Raw genomic sequence first — 17883 nt, 5'->3', positions numbered from 1 at the left:
TTACTCCGTAAGTGTCACGATGCTTTAAATGCACATATGTAGATATCTTTTAAGTATTTTGCCATTCTTACAGACATTCAAATACCTCTTTCCAGAGATATTTGCAGAAGAGCTCAGATGCCATTGATAGGAAAGCCCCACGAGCTGCCTACATGCCCAGCCAGACCTTGTCTTTTAAAATCCTTTCCAATGAATTTATAACCAAGGAAAGCAGGGAAGAAACTGGTGCTTCCTGCATGTTAACCCACATGCTGAGCAGTAGGAGACTGTGGTCAGCCTCCCTGGCATTAGCAGAGCTGCTCGCACACGGCATGACACATAAAGACATTTATTTTATGGCCACTTCAATCTCACCGTTTGCATAGAGGAACATAAAAATGCATCAACTTTGTCACATTCAAGAGGAGGCATTTTGAAAAACATGCCCAAAGCCCTTTAAATAGACTCCAGAAAGTAGGCAAGAAAGGTCCTTGAGTGGCCATGGGGCATCTCTCTATGCTTCTTGAGAGGAAGGCATTGCTGCAAGCAGGGCAAACACCTTGTAAAACAAGAGGATCTATGCCAAACCTATGGCCTAGAGGGCTTCAGAGACTGAGCTCATGATCTGATGTCCTTCCTGCTGCAGTCTTTTCCTCAACACCAGATGTAAGTCTGGCTTGCCAGCCTGGAACTGTTTGTCATGTCCTCTTCCCATTTTCCTTTCAGCACTTAACACCTTTTGCATTCTTGTGTTTTGTGGCTCAGCATCTGTTACCTCAGGTTAAAATAGCATACAATTAAGCTCTTTTGGGTTGAAATAGCAACACGGACTGGATTTTAACTGCAACTAGCTCTTGAATTCAATCCAATCTCTCAGACACATTTGTTTTATGAGACAGAGGCTTTTCTTCAGTCAGCTGACCAAATTAAAACCTGAGCTACTTTGTTTTCACTTCCATTTCAATATAAATTTACTAGTTTAATTTTTCCATTTTCTTTGGTTAGTAGACATACTTTTAAATCCCATCTTCAAAAGGATTCAGGGTCATACTGAAATAAGTATTACAGGAATCCACCTTAGGAGTCATGCAGCCCAAGAAAATCAAGGGAATTGCTCTTTTGCACATGAGAGCTACATTAGATGATATGAATATGATTGTGCAGCTCTGGAGCCCAGAGATTTTCTGGGGATTTACTTTCTTCAGCCATGATTTTTCAGTGATTGCTATCAATTAGGCCCTCAAAAGGCCCTGTGTGTTGTAGCTATTCCTGAACATCACATTTAGTGTATAAATTTCCCCAGGATTTCTGTTGCTGTGACATTTCATTTCACCTCCTCTTGTGCTAGCTAAAATTGAGTCCATCTATTGCTTTTAGATTGTAGATCTTGACCGAGGGCTAGTGTTAAATGGTGAAGGAAAATACCTCCAAGATTCCCAAGGCAACCCTCTCCGAGTGAAATTAGGAGGAGATGGACGTACGATTGTTGGTAAGTTACAACTTCCTTCTTACAGAAAAAACATTTACAGTTTTTGTACCCATAGTACAAGTCTTTAAACTGTTGACTGCTTCAAGTCTCATGCAAACCGTTTGGAGTTGCTTGTACTCAGATCTCCATCACACAGTCAGCACATTGCAGGACCTGGGAAGGCTTTGAGGCGTTCTGTGGGGTTTCAGAGTATGAGGCAGAAAGAATCTCTCGAGTCCATCTTACTTGTATCAGCATTATAAAGAAATGAAGAACTTAGCCAGAATAAGGATTGATGATTGTTTATATCTTTGTATATATAAAAATAATTATTTCCCACTGCTAGCACTGTACCAGCCATATGTATGTGTTTATTTCATTTTTTCCCTCTGAAACTGACCTCACACCCTGTGTGTGATCTCTGAAAACACTGCTGTTTGCATGTCAGTCCATCTGTATAGATCTCTTGAATACAAATTCAGTGGCTATTCTTAAACTGCTTATCATGAATATTTGCAGTATCCAGAATCTGGCACACAAGTTTATCTGCAGTGACAGTATCTCACCAGCTCATCCCAGTTTTTCCTTGCACGTTTGACATTAGGGAGCAGAATATGGATTCATTATACCTTTCATCAACAGTTATGAGAGTGACTTACATTAAATTAACTGTCTACACATTGTGATTTGAAGTGAAACCTCCCTAGAGTGTTTATCAAACAGCGGAAAAAAAGTGAACACCACTGTGGTTTATCTGAGGTTCTTCTGAACCATTTTCCAGCTTCCTTAGCCATGGCTGTTTCCTAGATAACACCCTTCTTCTCTGTCAGTTTACTTGCAGGAAGCTGTATTCACACTGTCAGTACTCTTGTGGTATCTACTGTGATAAAACACCCTGCTATAAGACCGAAATGGATTAATGATGAGATTTTTCAGCTTTGTTCTTTTCTCCTAGATGAAAACGGGGCCCCAATGGTGAGTCCTGATGGGTTACCTTTGTTTGGACATGGCAGATTCAGTAAACCTCTAGCGAGTGCGCAAGATAAACCAATAATAAGCCTTGGAGGAAAGCCTCTGATTGGTCTTGAAATGGTTAAGAAAACAACCACTCCCTCAACTACTACTACAACAATACCTAAGACAACTACCACAACAACTACTACAACCACTACAACAACTGTTGCTACAACAACCACCACCACTCCCGAACCAACCACCACTGACCCACCCACTGAGAAACCAATCCCAACCTGTCCTCCAGGCACTTATGGACAGTATGATGATGAAGGCAACTTGCTGTTGGGGTCCAATGGCCTGCCAGAGTGCAATGCAGAAGGTAATTTCCTTTTGTGCTGTTTTAATTTCCTTGTCTGTGCTATTTGTACAGCGGAGTTACACAGATGTAAAACGGGAAAGAATCTGCCTCTGAAGACTTTGGTCCATTTGATAACGTAGGAGCCGAGATTAGAGGATATAAAGATGGGTTTGGGTGTTAAATGTTTTTTCATTGGAAAATTCCAACTTTCCCTAAAGCTGAATTTTTCTGTGGAAATATGTTTTCAGCAGATTTCGTACCTTGTGTTAGATCCACTCCTAATGCATGTATTCACTTACAGGAGCACAAATGTAGACAGTAGTTTTGTGGACAAAGCAGTCACATATGAGGTTTTCTCAGTCCATTTCAGGCCAGGGAAGGACCTGGAGGCACCATACATTTTGTCTATTTTGTGTTCATTTATCACAATTAATTCTGAAAAGTCTTTCTTTTGAGCTGTGGTGGAACCAGCATTTGCAAAATGAGATTCTTGTTCTCTTGCCAGCCCTTGGAGATAAAGATTGTCTAGCAGGAATGCAGCACAGCACAAATGAAGCTGGTGAAAGTCAACCTTGGCTCTGCACGGATAAGACAGAGAATTGTACACTAATTTCTTTAGAATATGAAAATACAAACCAGTGTCAGTGCATGTCACTTTTTCCCTGTTGCAGTTATACAAGCTTAAGATGTGGTGCCAAACTGAAATCCAGAGTAAATACATATAAATGTACTAGTCTTTGGGTGTTGAGCCTGTTCCCCACTATGATTTATGATTTCCCCACCTGAATGTTGCACTGCAAACCAGTTAGATGCTTATTTTGCAAAACCAGATCAGGGAGCCTCATATTCTTACCCTTCCCGTTTGTAGGTAATCCCCAGCTCAGTCTACTAATGGGCAGAAGCAGCAGCACAGTCATAATTTAAACAGCATGTTGACCATCAGGCATCTGCCAACGGCAGTAGCCAGTTGTAATGTGTAGTGAACTCCCTTTACCTTTCCCCCATACACCTGTGTCTCTTAAGCCAAAATAGATTTACAAGTAGGTCCTTGTAACCATGGCCTAGGAAGCTGAATGATCACTTTGAAGAGTGCAGCAATATGGAAAGATGTGGTTTCAGCAACTCACAGTGGGTCTAAGGATGGAATCTTTGGAGAGGGTCTCAGAAGCAGAAAACAAAATTCCCTTACCAGCTGCCCTGGGTAACGAGTCAGAGATGTCAATTCCTTGTGCCTGTGGAATTACAATGAGTTATGGTGTTAATATTTATGTAAGCATTAGCCCCATATTTGACAGTATGTATTTACAGAAGTCTACTTGCATGTGCACATACGCATGGATGTGTAAGCACACAGATGTATGTATATAAAAATGACCATCATTGCTACATATTTCTGTGAAGATTTTTTCTCTTCCCTTTGGTGCTTTCATAGTTCTTAATTGTATTTACAAAAGTGTTACAAATATTATTTTATATCCTCACTCTCGTAATTTCATATTTGCCTAAAGGGAGCCTTGATTTTTGGTAGAGTCCCTCCCACACCCCAGCTCCTTTTGCTTATCTTAAATATTGATTATATCATGTAATGTTTCCTCTCTTTGGTCTGCGCTGTTTGTTACCTGGAGGACCTCTTCTGAGAATACAAATTATAAGAACAGTAAGAATTCGTGCATTATGGCTGGGGTTAAGCTGAATGTAGGCTCCAGAAGCTGAACAACAAAAAGCTTTGCAGTATTACTTTTAGCAGAATCGTGGGCTGTGGTCTGGGGAACTTTCATGTGATTTTATGAACATTTAAAAACATTCTGCTTGGGTTTTTTGCCTTCTGCCAGATGAGCTTGCTGAATCCTTGAACTTTGTAGAGGCATGAATAAAAACTAAGTTTTTACTCAGGCTGTGTGTTCAGTGAGAATGGCCCTTAAGTCACTTATAAACTGCCTGGCATTTTGACATATGTCTGCAAATGCCTCACAGTGGAAGACTAAAAGGACAAGATGGTACTGGATTTCTGCTTCTCGCCTGGTATATAGTTGGAGCAGTATTAGTCTTTACCTGGCAATTTTGAAAGCTTCTCTGAAGAGTCTAATCTTTTTAGTTTTTTTTTAATCCTAGTGACCTGCCTCAAGATTTGGTAAACATAGCAAAACAACCTGTCTGTTCCACAGAGGAACTTGCTTGAAAAGAAATCATTGTTGTCGTATTTATTTAATGATGGCTGTTTTTGTTTAACAAGTGAAGTGTATATTTCAGGAGCGATAAACAACTACTACTTTGAATTATCAAAACAATTATTGCAGTTTTTACTTGACCATTTCCAAATTATGTTTTTATCTTGTCTTTCCCTTTAATCTGAGTCTAGAAATTATTCCAGATCATTTAGTGAAATACTCTTTCTGCCAAAGCTTGATATTTGTTGCTAAGTGCTTTACTCACAAACAGCCAGGGGCTGCAAGTGCCAAAACCCACCGCCAAATATTCTATTCGAGCTTTGGCAAATGCTCTTATTCTCTTACTCTTCTGCTCAACCCAGCAGAATTTATTGTCAATGTTTCACTAGATTCAGCAGTCTCTAACTTCAGGGAGGAGTTTGGCCACACAAGCACGATTTGCCCGTGAAATCAATCAGCTAAACCTTATTCATAAACTCACAAAGAAAAAAACTGATGGAAACTTCACCACATGCTACATGTGATAAAATCAAGGGATGGATGCACAGTCTGCTGTCCTTATAGATGTCAAAAGGCTATGACAAGTGACCATAGGAAGACTTAGCCTCGTTTGTTACAGGCAGGGTTCACTCAAGAGCTTCAGTGAAGGGTGATGGAGCAAGCTGCAGAACTGCATCTGGTGAATGTACAGAAAATAATAAAATGAGAGGTCTTTTGGGAAATACTCCTATCGTCACCATTGCACAGCTAATGCTAAACAAGCACAGACAGTGAAGTTGAGTACAAAAATAGAAAATCAAATTTGGCTTTGCTGGATTGTAGGTAGGTGGAAGACTGACTAGCTAATACGTGTGAATGAGCTGAAATCTGCCCATGAAAGATTTCAAATTTCTGCATATCTGATCCTCTTGTTTACTTGGATTTAGTCAGACAAAGCTGAGCACGTACATTATAGCTGTTGGTTGATGCTGGTCAATTGTGATGAGATCTGCAGAACTACTTTGTGACTGACTACCCTCAGAGAATTCAAGTGACTTCCAAGGAGATCATCTTCTGAAGAGTGGCTGCAGAAGTCTACCATAAGAAAATGTCAGTTTCTGATATATGAAAGTCTGACAAGGATTAACCCATTTCCTGTGTTTTCAAAGCTTATTTTGGCATTGAAATCACACTACAGATTTAAAAGAAAATTATTGTAGGAGAAAAAAACCAGTCTTATACAATTATTGTTTATTCTAAACAAAAAAAAAATCTGCAAAATGAAAATGTGTAATTCAGATTACATTTGTGAAATCCTTAACATTGGCAGTTGAAATTTTGCACTGTGTGTATTACTGGCTTGGTGAAAATAACACTATTACTTTCATATTGAGTGTTACATTACCAATTTATGTGAAGTGTCCTCAGGTCAAAGCTGTCTCTCACTTGTCTTTGTTCACACACTGGCCACTCCCAGCATTTCGTTGAAGACTTCTGATGGTGCCTGCAGTGGGTTCCACCACAGTACTTTTGCTTTGTTTGCGTGGCTTTTTATGACTATTCTGAGCTTTGCGTATTCTTTGACTTCCCTGAATAATATGTGGAGAAATCTGTCTCTCAGAGTGTGCAGGAAAGCCTCCAGGATTCAACAGATGAGGTACTTGATGGTTGATATATCTGGTGCTGGATCTATGACCTGAAGAGATACTGAGATAATATGAAGGAATAGGCGTCTGAGAAGTCTTTTTGTGCATTTGCATTATTTTTGGGGTGGATTAGGAGTGTGTTATTGATGTGCACCTCATAATCATCCATTCTTGCTATGCTTTCATTTGCATCATGGAGCAATCTTTGTGTGCACAAACTGAATTGCTATTGGATTAAACTAAAGCAGAAGCAGTGCTTCAGGATTATATGTATGTGGCCCAACCTGTAATGGGCCTTCATTCTGCAGGATCAGACTAGAGCTAGTGCGAAGTAAAACCCCAGAAAATCCAGCACCAAGTACTTCATTCTACACATTAATTTCTTTTGGGCTTCATTAATTGCAAGCATTGACACAGTCTGTAAATGTCACGGCCCTGTGGGTTGTTTGTTTTTTATACCTCCACAAAAATATTTAGACAGAAGTATTTTAATTGCTTGGTTGTTTTCTTGTTATATAATGTTTTCACATTTGCTGTTCTTGAGACTATAAAATATTTTCAAATCCTGACATGAGTGTTACATATTTGTTGGCAGCCTACCTTTGGTCCAGAGCCACTGTGGCCTGGGGCAGAGCTCCTGGCAGGTGCATTACTCTTGATTTTGAGTAGTAGCCTTGAACCCATTTTCCCCCAGCAAAACTTCTGGCTACTGCGTTTAGCTGCTCATCTGTTATTCTAAATATGCAGAGCAGACTGTCACTGTGTTATTTGGAAACTAGGCGGTTATCTTATTTCTTCACAAATTAACTGGCTAAATATTTTTATATTAAACTTTATTCCAGAAGTATTTTATTGAATTCTTAAAGCGTTTTTTTCTTTCTCCTTCAGTAGATACATTCTCGGGACTGGATTCAGATATGACAGCAACTCCAGAGGCATATGTGATATATGATGATGGTACTGGGGGGTTTTCTGTCTTCTTTCTCTGGAATTGGGTTCAAGGGGGCAGATTGGTGATTGGGAGCTTAAGCAAGGGGTGGTGAGCTGGAAGAGTCCTGCATCACATGTGAAGAGAAAGGGTGCAAAGACACCTGTTTCTGGATATGAAAGTCCCTTTCTATTGGTCCAGCAATCTAACAGGAACCTGTTGAGGAAATAAATTATATTCAGAGCTGGGTCATACAGACACTGCTTCAATCCTGAATTCACTTCCTCTGGTACAACTTATAACTCCAGCCCAGTCAAAGTCAATGAACTCTCCTGAAATTGAAAATCCAAATAGTATCTGAGCCCTGGAAACTTGAAATACCTTAGTGAGTTTCTAGCACTCTACAGCACTATGAATATTGTTTTGTCTTTTTTTTTTAATGTGTAGTCTGTATTTAGACAATTAAATATGCTCATACTGAATAAGATCACCTACATATAAAATAATTAATCTGCTAAATTCATGTAGAATTTCAATCAAAGAGATTTGAAGTTAGATGAAAGAAGAAGGAAATATTTTTGCAGTTATACTCATACCATCTTGATATTATAATCCAGGACACACAAAACTCAGCTGAAGATGAAGCCTCAAGTGCCAGCATTTAATTATAAGTTTACACAGGGAATGCAAATTCTCAATTACTGGAAATAGCATTCACTTTCTGTCACCAGTGCTATCTAATGTTCTATCCCTTTTAGTCCTCAGACTTGTGCTTCTACCCGCATGTAAGTACAGACCTCACTTAAACAAAAAGCTCTTTTAATAGAATTTATGGCTCTAGAATAATGAAAGTTTTTTTCTTTGTGGTTGTAGTGCCGAATCTTAAGTCAAACCAACAGCAGAAAAGCACTTAAAAAGGGAGTGCAGCAGCTGAGCGGAAGATATCATAGACGTTTGAGCTTTTAATTCTGATCACTTCATACTGAGTCTGACATTTAGAATATGAGGAAGAGAGAAAGAATTAAAAACTGCACAAGACCTACATCGCATGTTCCTTACATCCCCATGAATGCAGAATATCCTCAGTGCACAGGTCTTTTGCCAGGCTTCCTCTTAGGTACAGGTCACCTGCAGAAAACATATGCTTTAGCAGTTTAGCACAAAATACTCAAAGCCATGAGCCAAGTCCCCCAGCCTGCATGAGGTCATGGCAAGGATGCCAGATGCTACTTTCCCTTCATTTTGTGTGTCAATCAGGTAGCACAGTAGCTTTTCAAAGAGCACTGAATTTAATGGAACTGATTATCAGGATTCATGTGGGCCAGTTAGCCTTCCTTAATGGCCCTAAGTGGGACCACAAATGACAAGTACCAGACTCCACGTCTCAAGTTGCAGGAGGGTTTAAGAGCAGTATGAACCACCTGTAGTGGTTTAAAATAACAACACAGAGTTAAGAGTTTTCTTAAAGAGCCATTTTTTCACCCCCTTATCTCCTTCATTTGGCATCTGAGGGTTTTGGCCAGGGATTCAGTTACTATGCCATCTTCTCTTGGGGGTTGTGAAGGGAGGTAGCAGATACTCATTCAGGATGTTGTATGAATACATTTGTTTGCTGCCATTCTATTTAAATTTGTGAGTGAGGTCTAAATCAGCAACAACACTATTATTCAAAGGCAAAGACTTTGTGCTCCGTCCATTAGTTTGATAGAAGCCATTGCAAGGCTGAGGTGCAACCAACCTCCACTTGGAGGCCCGTAAGGAGTGTGCAGCAGCTAGAGCAGTGTATGTTGCACTCCTTTGAGACTGTGGCTGGTGACAGAACTGTTTCCTTTCTCATACTTAAGCCAAAATAAGATGAAGTATGCTAACATTTTCATTTTACGTTTCCTCTGAAGACTACGAGTTTTTTGAGAGCACTTTGCCACCAACCACCACCACTATAACCACCACCACTGCTTCTACGACAACAGAATTGGAAGTTGTCTATCCGGAGACTAGTGTTGTTGGCACTGGCCCTGTGTCAGAATATGATATTGCTGGAAAGAAGCGGTTCACTGGTAAGGATGCCCTTTGGTTTATGTAGCTTACTACTTGTACTGCAAAGAATTCTTGTTCTAGCAAGGTCAGCCCTTAAGCTGAGACCATTGTGCAAACACATCCATCAGACTTGTGTGTGGTCCTTTTAAGGACTGCCACTTCAGAAGCCCAAAGAGCAGTACCTTGTTCCTTGCTTCTGTGCTTGGATGTCTACGTGTGGGGACCACTTTTGTTCAAACCTCTTTGTACTCTTTCAGTGTGAATGCTCTGCTTTGTGATTTGCATCGTATTCAATCTAGATGAAGTCAGTAAGAGAGCAAGTGTCTATTCCAGTTCTTTGTTCAGCTTAACTGCATCAAACTTCACACCAGTAGTTCAAACAGTGCAAGTCTCCATGTAGATGTGAGTCTTCCTCTGGGGGACTTAATTCTTTTCCACTGACCCATGCAACCCCAGTGATTTCATCCACCTTGCACAAGCACGTATGTCAAAGGTGTGCTTCAAAGTCAAGTAATGAAGGGCATTTTGAATGTGAACTTTCCAAAAAATAGATCCAATAGAGATGAATTTGATTTTGCTATTTGTATGTTTGCTGCATAGAAGGAATTTGGTGAAGGAACCCTCGATACATTACATGAGCCACGAGGCTGTCTCCTGTGTACACGAGATATTCCAGTGTGTAGGTTGTTGTTGCAGGACTGACTTCAGAGCTGCTCTCCTTTGTCAGAGAAGCAGCTGGGGGCCAGAACAGAGGCATTTGGAGATTGTAAGGCACTGCATTCCAGCCTACACCCCAGACTGGTGACACCCCCTCCAGCCCTTTACATACCTCTGGAACTTGAACTGAGGTCAGATCAGCTGCTGACTCACCTGGCATTTCAGATGGGAGTTCAGGGGATGGAGAATCATCTTTAATCCATGCATTGCCTTCCCTTCCAATATCCACAAGCTTCATGCAGCTTAGAGTGGAACTCTGCTGCTGCAGTAAAAATTTGGTTTTATATTTGCCAAGACTTTTTCCAGTGCATCTTCAGTTTCCCCATGCAAACAATTTCATGATGTTTCTATTCCTCTCTCTCACTGACAGTGCTTCTTGATTCGTTTGGCTAAATTTAACTTCATTGCAAGATCTGGAAAAAATTCCTTTAGGGCATGAAATCCAATAAGATAAACCAAGAAACGTTGGTTTATGAACATTTCAAGGCACTAGGGAAATAATATTACCATTTCAATGAATTGTATTATTGCAACTGTATAAACATTTCCAAAGTAAGTTTTATAGTCCTTACTTTGAATGTTACGGTGACTTTCAAGGCAATAAAAAGATGATTTAATCTTTTCCTGAACTGAAGTGCAATTCCAGTCAGAATAAAGCTTTTAAAAATAGAAGTTACAGGTTGGGAGCACGTGCCTGGAAGATAGAGACTCATGACTCCTGGTCCCTTAGTACCCAGGGGACCACAACAACAATACATTTAAACTGGTTGGACTTCACCTTGGAATTAGTCTTCATATTGCCTTTGTTTTCACTCCAGCTTCAAATTGTTTGTGTAAGAACCAGCCCACCTGTAAAGTCTTAGATGATCAAAGGCCCTGTCTGTTCCCATGTGTGGAAAAGCAGAGTTTGGGTGACATTTTCATCCTACCTTCCAGAGCAGCTGGAGGTAGCGTGTAGAGAGTCCTGCAGTCAGTCTGCTCTCTTCTGCTTCTTCTAGCAAAGACAATCCTTCTGTCTTTGCGTAATTTTGTACAATTGTGAGTGTGGGGTAGACCTGAATATTGGCATCCCATTCCCCCTGCTCATCAATCAAATTGACTGAGCCATGCTTTGTTGGCAGCAGTCTCTGGGCTGGAAGGGGAGGAATTTTAAAATGCATCACAAAACTTGACTCTCTTCTTTACAAGAAATCGACAGACAGCCTGTGTGCTACTCTATGGTACCTAACAAACTGTTAACTAAATGCCACCCTTCCTTGTCTTTTCCAGCTCCTTATGTGACCTATCTCAGTAAAGATCCAGCAGCCCCATGTTCCTTGACAGAGGCCCTGGAGCACTTCCAAGTGGACAGCCTTGATGAAATCATCCCTAATGACTTCAGAGAGAAAGATCAGCATCCCCTGAAAGCCCCTCACAACATCACTGTTGTGGCAGTTGAAGGCTGTCATTCCTTTGTCATTGTGGACTGGGCTAAACCTGCTCGAGGAGACATGGTAACAGGTACTCTCCCAAGGTTGCTCTCCTAGTGGTGTAATGGAGAATTATAGAACCGACCATGTTGGAAAAGACCTCCGAGATCATCAGGTCCAACCCTTGGTCCGACACCACCGTGTTTACTAAACTGTGGCACTAAGTGCCACATCCAGTCTCATCTTGAATACCTCCATGGATGGTGACTCCACCACCTCCCTGGGCAGCCCATTCCAATGTCTGATTGCTCTCTCTGTAAAAAATTTCTTCCTGATATCCAACCTCTGATGTAATGCTACATCATTAGCTAATGACAGGAAATTCTTACAGCCTGGAGTTTTCCAGAAGAGTTAGGCATTGAATCACTTCCATATTCAAAGATGTTTCTACTCCTTTTAACCCACAGAATTCACCATAACACCTAGAGATATCATTTACTTAAAATTTATTTAGAATCCTCACAACTATTTGTCTTTCCTGTTTACAGGCTATCTGGTATACAGTGCATCCTATGATGATTTTTTAAAAAATAAGTGGTCAACCAGGACTGCAGGGTCTACTCATTTGCCGATTGAGAACCTGAAGCCCAACACACGGTAAGGATTTGACCCACTCCTTTTTAGCTCTATTAAGGAAGTAAAACGAATTTTGAGAATTGTCAGTTGTTTTTCTTGGTCTTAGTATAAATATTTACACGTGATTTAGATTTTAATCAATCTGTTTGACAGCAAATTGCTCTATAAACTGCACAACTACTTACATGATATCTTTACCATATTAACCTTGGAGCAGATGACTGTGTGTACATGGATATGTATTTGTGTGTATAAAACCACATATCAGTAACAGAGAAAATCTTATTTTAAAATGCATTTTACAGTCTTTTGCATAACTGAATCAAATTTGGGGGGGGAAGAGTATACTAAAATATATTCTTGATGTGATGTGGCCTTTCCCACATACTGGTCTGGTCAAGATTTGATACCTGAGGACTGGTGAGGAAGTGCTGCCCACTGGTCTGTTTTCACTTTTTGTTCACATGAGCTGTGCTGGAAGAGAAGGCTTGGTGGTTATAGTGAGGCTGTGGTGATTGATCAGAAGTCAGTTTGGCAGGAGATTTACGTCTGCATCTTGCAAAAAATCTCAATGAAACGGCAGAACAAGAACGCATGCTTTGCCTGATATTGGAATAATTCGTGGGAATTGGGTGGGAAGTAAATGGCCACAGAGGGACTGCTTTAAAATTACTTCTTTTGAGAGATGCTTGGTGTCTTTCAGACTTTTCTTTCAAATTCTGAGTCTGAAATTCAGGAAAAACTGTGCCCTCTTATCCTTTCCTGTTTTGTCTATCATACTGTCAGTCATATGCTTCATGAGGCCTATTCTTACATATCCAAGAGATAAAAAAAGACCACTTACTCTGAAGATTAATAATCTAGAGCTTAATGAAAGCCTTTTAGGGTCGTTCATGGTGTGTTAAGGCAAAATATTTCACAGTAGAGAGCTCCACTTATATGCTCTACATCTGCTAGTGCTCTCATTACAAAACATTGTAGCTACAAATGTATGGAAGGTGGTATTGGACACAGTTTATCTGTGGTTTTCACCTGTTATAACAAGATGGAAGAGGTTTGAGATCTCCTAAACACTGTTCCTAGGTAGTGGTGGAAGCAGTTGCAGTTCCTGCCTTTGTACATCCATGTACTTGTGACTTGAAGACACCCTTTCCCTAAACGACTCTCCTCTTGCTGCTAGTTCCTCCCTCCACATCCCAGACTCCTCTATATCCCCAGCCCTTTTCCCCTTCATCAGTATACACTCCTTCACTCTCACCTTGTCCCCCATGCAGGCCAGGGAGGCATTGCTTTGACACCCCAGCTTCTCCTGGTGGACCCTCCATCTCTTGCTTCTGTGCCATTTCCCCCTTTCCAGCTGTAGTTCCTCACCTCTTCAGACTCTCAGTCAAATCTCCCTCTCCTGATGCCCCAAGGACAGTGTTGAAGGCCAGAGATAACTCTCTGCTTTTCATACCCAACACTTAAAGGGCTCCAGGTCACCGGAAGGAGTGGTTGCAGCGAAAGCTCACAGGAGTTCTGCAGCTTCTGTCCTGGCAACGCTCAATGCAGGGGAATTGGTGGGAGTTGAGCTGCCAACCTGTGACTCATTTGATGAGATGTACATTAACTCCAGGCTTCAGAAGTTCACAATTTTTCTGTATTTGAATGGAGTTTTATAGGAACAGCAAGGTTATATGTTCATGCTTCTCCATGAACATAGTGACTGCCCTGTTGAATATTAAGGTTCTGTTTCAGTGTAGGGAGGTTCAAGCAAGTGCTATTTATTTAGGCATATTGTTTCCCCAGCACCTTCCTGAAAATGGTATAATCCATTGGTCCCTGTTACATGCTCTTGAAAGGCAATAAAGGCTTCATGTGGGATCTGTGGTGGAGAAGGAGGGATCTTTATAACAGAGAAATTGTGTGTATCAGCCAATCTCATTTACATTCTCCAAATCCACATACTGAATTGATTGAATACTTTCTATCTTAAAAATAACTCCCTAACCACTGCAAAAAGACCCCATGCCTAATTAAGAAAATATGGGATGGAAGCTGAGGTTAGTCTAAAAATTTTGTGTTTGCATTGTTAGTGTATTTTGTGAGAAATCTCAGATTCAGTCAGATTTACTGTAAGATGCTATTGGCTGCTGGGCATCCCACAAGGGCCTATGGGTGGTGCAATTTTATGGCATGTGCAGCGTATGAGAAACGAGTTGGCATCTTGGCTGAAGTCAGCCCCAGAGAAGATTTGAAGCTGTCACCATATCCTGGAAAACATCTGCCTGGTGTTTAGGTTTTACAAACAAAACGGAAATCTCTGTTTAATCCGTGTCATAAGTTTTCTTCTGAGGACTGGTCTGACCCCATTTGAGAAGTGGAAGTTTTTCCATTAGTGAAACTCTGGTCAGCTTCAGTGGGCACAGGAGCTGCTTCCTTGTGATGTGTGATTGTAAGCACTAAAATTACTTTAAACCTTAATAAATCTTTAAAACAGCAGTTTTGATAATGTCTCTTCCCTAACCTTAATTCTCAGCTGTCACAGAAGATGGTGCAAAGGGCTGGACAGCATCTGCTCAACCACTAAATCCACACTCACAAACATTATAATCCCTGCCATGAACATTTCAGTCTCCTTCTTGAGCATGTTTAGACTTTTTCGTGCCTTTTTTTCAGGAAACCTGTGTCACTGCCTGATGGGAGTGTCATGATTTAAAATACTGTCGTTTACCACCATATCTCCATGTCTCATGAAATCTTTTTCCCTGTCCACTTGGCTTGTGTTTCATCTGGGAACACTTTGATCTCATAGTGCCTGCTACCAATTCCGGTGTTGTACATAGGAGGTTCTCAAGCATTTACTCAGGGCTCACAACTGCAAACAGAGCCTGGATCTTCTGTCCAGACGCACCAGAAATTTCTGTTTCCTTTCTGTATCTCTGTTAAAGCAAAGCCACAAGCTTCATCAACCAACAAGCATCATCAACCACAGCTGGCTGCTGTGTGCCACCAGGGCAGCACAGAAGAGCTAAGATGTCAATGAAACCCTTGTCCTGTGCAAGTGGTAGACCTGTGTGGCACATACATGCCTCACACCTGCTGTGTTGGAAGGTCCTGTTCCACCTCGACTCTACTGTCTTATTATAATATTTGTTGTAACTATTCATGAGAGATGTAATGCTGGGCCATTTTTTATGTAGGGAGACACTTTGCACTATCCTGTGAACCTGCAGGCAGCTGATTTAAGTATCTTTCATCTGAAAGGGATGGTGCAGTTGTAGGAGGAGGATTTTAGCCTCTGCCATGGGGAGAAAGCTGTCCTTCCTGATTCCCTCCCAGCCTCTTTTTCCCCTCATCCACTGCTCCTGCTGGACAGTGGATCTATGGGGTGCTGTCACATTGGCTTGTCCCCTGCCCTTCCTGGGTAGCAGCACATGTCTGTCCCTCCCAGTCACTGAGTTGGGCATACCAGTTTCCCTCACGCAGGTAGAAGCCACCTGCTCTGCCTGCGTACCCTCTGTGCATCCACCCTGGCTATCACCCAGCACTGCTGGAGGTCCAGCAGCAGCCATTCCACCATCCTCGTGGCTGGCACATGGTCATGGTGCTATGGCTCCTGCCCTGCCACCTGCAGCATGTGTGGACAGTGCCACTGTGCACACCATGGCTGGCTGACATCCCTGGCTGGCATCTCAGCCTGCCGCTGGATGGAGTGCAGGGCTGGCGATCCATGCAGGCATGCCTCTGGAAAAAGGAATTTACAGCTAATTAATTTTTTTTTTAAAAGCTGCTTCTCTAATTATCATGCTAAGTGACTATCTCACTTTGTTCTGTGAGTGCCAACTGTTTAACTCCCAGGCATCTTGAATTAAGTCATAAAATAATTTTGCTCCAAGTGACAGGTTTGGTGAACAATTAATCATATAGTCTAAATGAATAAAAATATTACAAATTCATTGCCCCGTTACAGTTTACTGTGTCCTTTCTTGACATATCAGTAGAACTGGTAAATAAAATCTCAAAGGAACTTTACTCTTAGGAGGAAAAGCTTTTTTCTGGTCTGTTTTGAAAATGAACAACAAATGGTACTCCATCTGTGGCAGTTGTGATTCTTCTGTGCCTATTGGTAACAATTAATTGCAGTTCTGCCTAAGCAAAGTGTAAACAAAGCTCAGTCAAATTATATATTATAAATTTTGTTCGTGTATTTATGTGATGAAAACCAGTGGAGTTATACTGATTTGAGATTTCCTGGCAAAGTCATCAGCTGAAGGATTCTGACTAATGCAAATGTCAGATTCCTGGACCTAGAAAGGCTTTGGCAATTTCTTTATTATTTGTCATGTCTGAGAAAGAAATGTATCCTGACTGCATTATTTTATTGATGTTCTTAATACAGCAATCATAGCAATGTCTATGTCTAAATCACAGGTCAGTAAGTCATGAGACCTGGCTCTCTTTCTGGCACGACTAGAGGCTTCTTGTGTATATAAAGGCTTAGAAACCAGTTTTCCAATTTGTGAAGAAAAATGTGCTCATAACTTCATTGCCGATTTTTTTTTTAGACAGTCAGGCAGGAGCTTGAACAATTCTGTGTCCCAAATGGGCTTCTCTGTATGTAACAGGACAGCTGAATGCACAGTTGTCCCGACTCCATAGGTAATCAGTTCCTGCATTACACATTGGATACAAAACTGCATGTTTTTCTCTACTTAAATAGGAGCACAAGGTTCTTGGGCTGCTCTCTCTCCAGTTTCAGAGGTGGATCATCACACTCATATATCTGATGGGAATGGTTTGAAGCTGCCATTAATACACATAAATTAAGTGCATTGAAAGGGTTGCTCAGAAGGTGCCACCGTGTTGCAAAGGTGGTATGTAATTATACTACTTTGGAAGCAGTGGGACATCAGACATACATATAGATGTTTCCACTATGTTTTGAAGCATCATGGAAGAGGTGTAAGCTGGAAAACATTTTTCTCCTGCTCTTCTGAAGTATTTAGAGCAGGTACTGAGTTAAGTCAGTTAAGCTTGGTGCTGTGTTGTGGCTGTTTCGTGAGCCAGCATGAGGAATCACTGTGCTGTGTCCCATTCCCGTGGTCTTGCTTGTGCTGCTCACTCCTGTCCCAGTCCGGGTGGAAAAAGTGCTAGTGGGTGAGGGAGGTATGGATGGGTGCAGGTGCCCCATGAGAACACTGGCAATGTTGGATTAAAGCAGAGCACAGGCTGCCATGCTCTGCTCAGGTGTCCAGAAGTGGGGGAGCACATGGGAGGTTTTCTGCCTTCCCTGTCCTCTTTCCCCAGCCATGCTAAACACTCTTTTATACAAAAAGCAAGGTCAGTAGTTAAAACCAGGGGGAAATTTTTCTGCCAGCAAGAGGATTGTGCTAGGCATGAGCAAAAAGCACAGCCTTACTAAATTTTGCTATTTAACTGCTAAATTCTGCTATTTATTCTGCTAAATTCTTTTGTTTTCTTTTTACCTCATCATGCGTTCTCTTTTAAAGAAAGCTATGAGTTGTTTGTGAACATCATATAGTCATTCATTAAAGGCAGAACTGTCTGAAGAAAGCAGAAATGGAGTAGTTTTCTGGTATCAGCTGCAGGACACAGTAG

General features: G+C 41.2%; 1 protein-coding gene across 5 annotated transcripts in view; it reads left to right on the top strand.

Annotated features, from left to right (window-relative positions):
* FNDC1 (fibronectin type III domain containing 1) overlaps positions 1 to 17883 on the top strand; it is a 63602-nt gene that overhangs the window by 34821 nt on the left and 10898 nt on the right. For 3 of the 5 annotated variants that reach the window (XM_039382615.1, XM_039382617.1, XM_039382616.1), the window contains exons 10-15: positions 1357 to 1468; positions 2403 to 2783; positions 7444 to 7512; positions 9379 to 9540; positions 11507 to 11737; positions 12195 to 12303. In XM_039382615.1, coding sequence (XP_039238549.1) covers positions 1357 to 1468; positions 2403 to 2783; positions 7444 to 7512; positions 9379 to 9540; positions 11507 to 11737; positions 12195 to 12303 — 1064 coding nt within the window. The remainder of the gene's footprint in view (positions 1 to 1356; positions 1469 to 2402; positions 2784 to 7443; positions 7513 to 9378; positions 9541 to 11506; positions 11738 to 12194; positions 12304 to 17883) is intronic. The other 2 variants (XM_039382618.1, XM_039382619.1) reach the window with 2 other exon arrangements.

The sequence above is a fragment of the Pipra filicauda genome, unplaced genomic scaffold (genome assembly GCF_003945595.2).
Source record: "Pipra filicauda isolate LSUMZ 115617 unplaced genomic scaffold, ASM394559v2 scaffold277_size1012519_pilon, whole genome shotgun sequence".
Taxonomy (NCBI): domain Eukaryota; kingdom Metazoa; phylum Chordata; class Aves; order Passeriformes; family Pipridae; genus Pipra; species Pipra filicauda.
The sequence above is the reverse complement of the archived record's forward strand: the minus strand, read 5'-3'. Positions and strand labels throughout refer to the sequence as shown.